The sequence below is a fragment of the Ambystoma mexicanum genome, chromosome 1p (genome assembly GCF_040938575.1).
Source record: "Ambystoma mexicanum isolate Mex_15411 chromosome 1p, UKY_AmexF1_1, whole genome shotgun sequence".
NCBI lineage: Eukaryota > Metazoa > Chordata > Amphibia > Caudata > Ambystomatidae > Ambystoma > Ambystoma mexicanum.
This window is the reverse complement of record NC_090921.1, coordinates 587,519,233-587,525,765: the sequence shown is the minus strand read 5'-3', so window position 1 is coordinate 587,525,765 and position 6,533 is coordinate 587,519,233. Positions and strand designations below refer to the sequence as shown.

General features: G+C 46.0%; 1 protein-coding gene across 1 annotated transcript; it reads right to left on the bottom strand.

Annotated features, from left to right (window-relative positions):
- Window positions 1-3,023: 3,023 nt before the first annotated feature.
- Window positions 3,024-5,825, bottom strand: LOC138497638 (streptococcal hemagglutinin-like). Its single transcript, XM_069621269.1, has one exon. The coding sequence runs from the start codon at window positions 5,823-5,825 to the stop codon at window positions 3,024-3,026; it is 2,802 nt and encodes a 933-aa protein (XP_069477370.1).
- Window positions 5,826-6,533: the final 708 nt, after the last annotated feature.

Sequence of the window (6,533 nt, the reverse complement as noted above, 5' to 3'; positions counted from 1 at the left end):
CAGCGAATGAATAGGCATTATCACAGAACAAAAGGTCTTGAAAACTCTGGTGATGCCTGACTGACCACCGAAGGTGCCTTTTCCTCACGTTGAGCAGCGCTACAGGTCACAGCGAGGAAGTAAGTCCTTGTCTCACCATCGTCCCTGCACCAGGAGAACAGCTGCTGCAGCAGATGGGGCGACCGAGAGAATAGCAGGAGTAAGGGTATGACAACCTTGCACAGATCTATCTTATCATATGTTACGTCATCTTCTGTGAGTTAGGATTTGTGTTTTTGATTTGTGCTGTGTGCAGCTGGGACTCTGGTGCAGGGCACTCAGGCACCCACACCTGGATCTGTGTTTGATCTCAGGGTCACAGGTTTGAATCCGAGTGGCCCTCTATCACCGTGGGCCGGGGTTCCTGATGCACATCAGGTGGCCCCAAGGTGTCATTTGAACAAAAGTTATTTTCAGTGACTCCTAAATTCTGAGTACATAATATGAATGTGTACCAGAGAAATCGATCTCTTCAGAGAATTACATATTATGATAAAAACAAAGAAGATACCCAATATTAGCTAACGGGGGGAAAATAGTGTGGCATCTGCATAGAACTATTATACTTGTCAAGAAAAAGTCCCCACTTAGGGCATCATTTTAGAGAACTTCGCCTTCCTGTGTGTTTCAGTTAAAAATGGCATGCAACAACAAGAAAGTATATTCACATTGGCAGCGCCAGCTTAACCCTTTATACTGAAAGAAATGTCATGCCAAAACAATACAACATAACTAAACTGGCTGAACCAATGTAGGCCAGTCTAACCATGTAACAACACTTATCATGTTTGCTTTACTCTTGATCCCCAGTGATAAATGCCTTCCCTCAGTTAGAAAACATATCTATACTGGTTGCACCAATATTGGAGAGTCTGGCTACACAAGAACACATATCATATTTGCTTTACCCTTGATGTTCACTAAAAATGCCACACCACCTCTATCCCCACTCCCCCATTTATTTATTTATTTTATTTATTTATTTATCACGCGCCGAAGCTCGCGAGCGTCAGGGCGCGACGAAAAGACTCCGGGACCAGAGATTCACAGGACAACACAAAGAAAGGAGAGGGGAAGCAAGAGTAGCGACCCGAAGTGATGTAGTAGAAGCCTAGTTATTTGAAGAGAAAGGTCTTCAATTGCTTCCTGAAGAATTGGATATTGCTTTCCAGTCTAAGGCTGCAAGGCAGTTTATTCCAATGAGAGATCGCCAGGTTAGGGAATGCTCGACCAAGGCCGGTGGCTTTGCCTGGGAGACTGGGGTTGATTAGTCCTTGTTTGGTGGATCTTAAGCAGCGACTCGGCTCATACCAGCTGAATTTTCTTCTTAAATATGCTGGCGCCGTGCCGTAGAGACATCGGTGGGTTAAGGTCAGTGATTTAAACAGGATCCGTTCCTTCACTGTCAGCCAATGAAGATCGTTTCTGTCCTTGGTGATGTGTTCGCACTTAGATTTGTTTACGATGGACCTGACGGCATTACTTTGAATGATCTGGCATTGTTTCAGGCAGTTGTTACTGGCGCCAAGCATTAATGCATTGCCATAATCCAAGCGAGACAGAATAGTAGCTCTCCCTATCGTAGCACTATTCTTGATGTTTAGGAATCAATTAGAGGTCTGGTTCCTTCGTTATACATGCAGCACAGGCACACACACCCATCAGTACATACACTCTTATTCACACACATACATGCAACATACACTCTCTCATCCACCCACATTTTGAAACATAAATCAGACAACTCCTTGCATGCACGCATACAGAAAAACAAGCATGCACACATTTTTATGTGGAAAAACTCATACTCTCACACTTAGACAACCCCCTTCATGCACGCACACATACATACACATCACATATATGCATTGATACTTCACTTGCCTTACCCCTGCTCTCTCATTCAGCATTCACACACAAGACAAGACTGGGTGGTCCCCCTCTCACAGAGTGAGCTGACTGATAGGGGAGGAGATGACTCTTCTCCTGGACCTCAGTCATTCAGCTCCTTCGTTAATAGCCACCAATAAGAGGCGGATGGGGCCAGGCTTCCTCAGCCCCACCGCACGATCATTGCTGCGGTCTACGCATTTTGCTGAGCCTTAAGGGCTCCACATTGAACATTTAAAATAATATATGCAGCAGTGGGACAGTCCCCCCTGCAAATAACGCACCTGGGTGGAATCTGTTGCTGCCAGTCACTGTGTTGAGAGATGCACATAGTATGTTTAGATGAACACTCTAAACGTACATTAGAATGTTCATTTTTTTATTTATTAGTACAATTTATTGGATAATCAGTTAACCTTTTTGTACATTAATAGCAAAAAATAAGATAACATATTACGTGATATATTACATAGTTCATTATACATAATCACATATAAACGATTGTAATATGTTGCCACTGATTTATGTTGCCGGTAGTGTCTGTCTGTCTGTCTATCTATCTGTCTATCCGTCTATCTATCTGTCTGTCTGTCTGTCTGTCTGTCCGTCTCTATCTATCTGTCAGATTATCTATCTATCTATCTATCTATCTATCTATCTATCTATCTATCTATCTATCTATCTATCTATCTATCTATGTATCTATCTGTCTGTCAGATTATCTATCTATCTATCTATCTATCTATCTATCTATCTATCTATCTATCTAATTATTTTATTGTGCCACTGGCCCTAAGGCCTCAGGGCGCTCACAAGACAGACAACAAAAACCAAAGAATAGAGTCAGCAGGGATTAAAACTAAGGAGTAACATAGAGTTTCGCATATTCCTCTATCAAAAAGACATGGCATCTGCTTCCAAAGTTGATGTATTCCATTCAAGAATAATATTGATCTAGCAGACAGTATGTAAGATGCCAACAACAGAGTACAGCAGCTGCAAATCAAGCCTGGGGACCTCGCCACGAGCTTTGACTGCCCACATGCAACTCCACAATGCAAACACAGTAAGATAATGCTTCAGAAGATTGGAAATTACTCACTGCGAACACTGGATGCTGCGCTGCTGTGAGTAGCGCCGTTGGTGGTCTGGGGAGAGAATCCCGCCCGGGAACTGGTGCTGGTGCTAGCAATGGACTCCGCTACTGTCCTGCCCTCTGAGACCAGGCCCACATGTAATGCAGTCAGATCTGTTGCTGCTGCATTGCTGGCAGAATTCTCCTTCACAGCTGACACGGTCCTAGGCAGGGTCCTGCTGATATGGCCGACCCAAGTGCTGTCCAATGCTCTGCCATCATCAGGGCTTTGGCTCTGAGCCTCTTCTGTGGGGATGTTGATAGCGGCATCTGATGTGAGATCACTGGCGCTTTTTACTGCGACCTCGGATGCCAGAGTGTGGTTTGCTGGAGGACTCTCAGCTGTTGTGAGGGTGCTTCTGGCTGAGCTACTCATGACACTGCCTGCTGGTGTACTCTCAGAAGTTATGGGGGTGCTTGTGGCTGAACTCTTGCTTTTCATGGCACTGTCTTGCAGAGAACTCTCAGATGATATGGGGGTGCTGGTAGTAGTTCTTTGTGCTGCCATTGTGCTGCTTGTTGATGTGCTCACTGCTGTCAAGGAACCTCTCGCTACAATACTCTCCAATGACAAGGTGCTGCTTCTCAGCAGGCTCCCACTTTCTAGGCCCCCCATTACTGGTGTACTCTCAGTTGCCAAGGTGCTTATGACTGCTGTAGTGTCAGTTGCCTTGATACCGCTGACTGCGCTACTCTCGGCTATTGTTGGACTGCTCGCTCTTTCGCTCTCTGTTGCCATCATGCTGCTGACTGGTGTATTCATGGTTTCCTTGCTTCTACTGAGTGTTACCATTATACTCTCAGCTGCCGGGGTTCTTCTAACTGGTGAACTCATAATTGATAGTGCACCGCTGACCTGTGTAGTTTCGGTTTCCATGATCCTGACCACTGACATACTCTTGGTTGCTGTGGTACTAATGAGTGGTGTGCTGTACTCTGGAATGGAACGGATTGGCGTACTCTCAGCTCTTGTCGTGCTGCTGATGGGTGTACTTTCAGGGTACGAGGCACTGAAGACTAGGGTACTGTCAGCTGCCAGACTGCTGCTTATTGGGTTACTCGTTGCTGGCATGGCACTGCTCACTACTGCATTCTCAGTTGTATTGGTCCTGCTGGCTGGTGTATTCTCAGCTTGCATGGTACTAATGACCGGTGTTCTGTCATCTGCATTGCTGCTGCTAGGTAGTGTTCCCTCATCTGCAATGCTACTACTCACTGGTGTGCTTTCCACTGCCAGTATACCATTGACTGTTGTACTCTGGGCTGCTTTGGTTCGGGTGCTTGGTATACTCTGGGCTGCGTTGGTACTGCTGTCAGGTGTACTTTCAGTGTCTATATTGTGGCTAACTGGGATGCTCTTGGGGGATATGATACTATTGAACAATGCAGTGGCTGGTGCAGTGTTGACTGGGCTACTGTTGGTGCCGTTCATGGGTGTATTCTCCTTCGTCAGGGAACGTGTGAGCAGTACACTCTCAGCTGCTGTAGCTGTTGGACTCTCGGCTGCCAGGGTGTTGCTGAGTGGTGTAGGTTCTGCTTCCTTCATGCCACTGCTTACTTGTGTATGCTCGGTTGCCTTGGTCCTGCGGACCGATGTGCTTGTGTCTGTCATGGTAGTGGTGGCTAGTGTATTCTCAGTTGCCATGGGACTGTTTACCATTGCACTCTCGGTTGCCATGACATTGCCAGCTGTTATACTTTCCGCTGCCCTGTTGCTGCTGAGCGATGTACTTTCCATTGTCTTAATTGTGCTGACTGGCATGGTCTGGACAACTAGTGTACTTTCAACTGGCATGGTGCTGGTGACGAGTGTAGTCTTGGTTGCCAGAATGCTGCTGGCTAAACTAGCTGTTGCAGTCTTTATGCGGCTGACTGGTGTAGTCTCATCTGACATGGTAGTGCTGAATTCTGTACTCTCGGTTGTCATGCCATTGCTAAGTTCTGTTGTCTCTGCTGCCATGGTTGCATTGGCAGAGGCACTACCATCTCTTCCAGTGTAATTGAAGGATGTACTCTGAGCTGCCAGGGTACTGACTGGTTTGCTGGCACCATCTCCAGAGGTTCTGACTGATGTAGCATCCACTGCTTTGATGGGTGTAACTGGTGCACCATTGGCTGATATGGCGCTGCTGACTGATGTACCCTCCTCTTCTGTGGTACTGCTGGCTGATTTACTATCAAAGTATTCAGAGATATTGGCTCTTTCCCCCCCAGCTGCCATTGTACTGTGGATGTGTGTGCTGTCTGCTGCTACAGTTCTGTTGACTAGTGTATTTTCAGGTACCATAAAACTGGTAGCAGGATAAGTCTGGGCTGCAATTGGGATGCTGATTTCAGTACTCTCTCTTGATTCCCTAGTAACAACGGGTATGCTCTCAACTGCCATGGTATTGCTTGCTAGTGTATTATCTGATGTCCTGGTGCTACTTGTGGGAATACTCTCACTAGCAAGGAAACTCTCTGCATTCATGGTACTGCTGCTGACTGGGGTACTCTCAGTGTCCATCATACTGTTGTCTGGTTTAGTCTCTATCGCCATGGTACTGTTAAATGGTGTACTCTCAGAAGCCATGCTACTGATGATTTGTGTGCTCTCTGTAAAAATGGCCATGCTGACTTGAGTACTCTCTGCGTTCATAGTACTGCTGCTGACTGTGATACGCTCAGTGAACATCATACTGTTGTCTTGTGTACTCACTATAGCCATGGTATTGCTGAATGGTGTACTCTGTGGAGGCACGTTACTGCTCCCAGTAGCCATGCTACTGCTGATCTTTGTGCTCCCTGTAACAATGGCATTGCTGACTTGTGTACTCTCTGCATTTATAGTACTGCGACTCTCTGCGATACCCTCAGTGACCATCATACGGTTTTCTGGTGTATTCTCTATAGCCATTATATTGCTGACTGGAGTACTCTCTGCAGGTGTACTCTCAGTAGCCATGCTACTGCTGAGTTTTGTGATCCCTGTAACAATGGAATTTAAGAGTTGTGTGCTCTCTGCATTCATTGTACTGCTGCTGAATGTTGTACTCTCAGTGGTCATCATACCTTTGTCTGGTGTAGTCTCTATAGCCATGGTACTGTTAAATGGTGTACTCTCAGTAGCCATGCTACTGATGATTTGTTTGCTCTCTGTAACAATGGCCATGCTGACTTGAGTAGTCTCTGCGTTCATAGTACTGCTGCTGACTGTGGTACTCTCAGTGACCATAATACTGTTGTCTAATGTACTCTCTATAGCCATGGTATTGCTGAATGGTGTACTCTGTGGAGACATGTTACTGCTTGCAGTAGCCATGCTACTGCTCATCCTTGTGCTCCCATCAACAATGGCATTGCTGACTTGAGTACTCTCTGCATTTATAGTACTGCTGCTGACTGGGATACCCTCAGTGACCATCATACTGTTTTCTGGTGTATTCTCTATAGCCATTATATTGCTGACTGGAGTTCTCTCAGTAGGTGT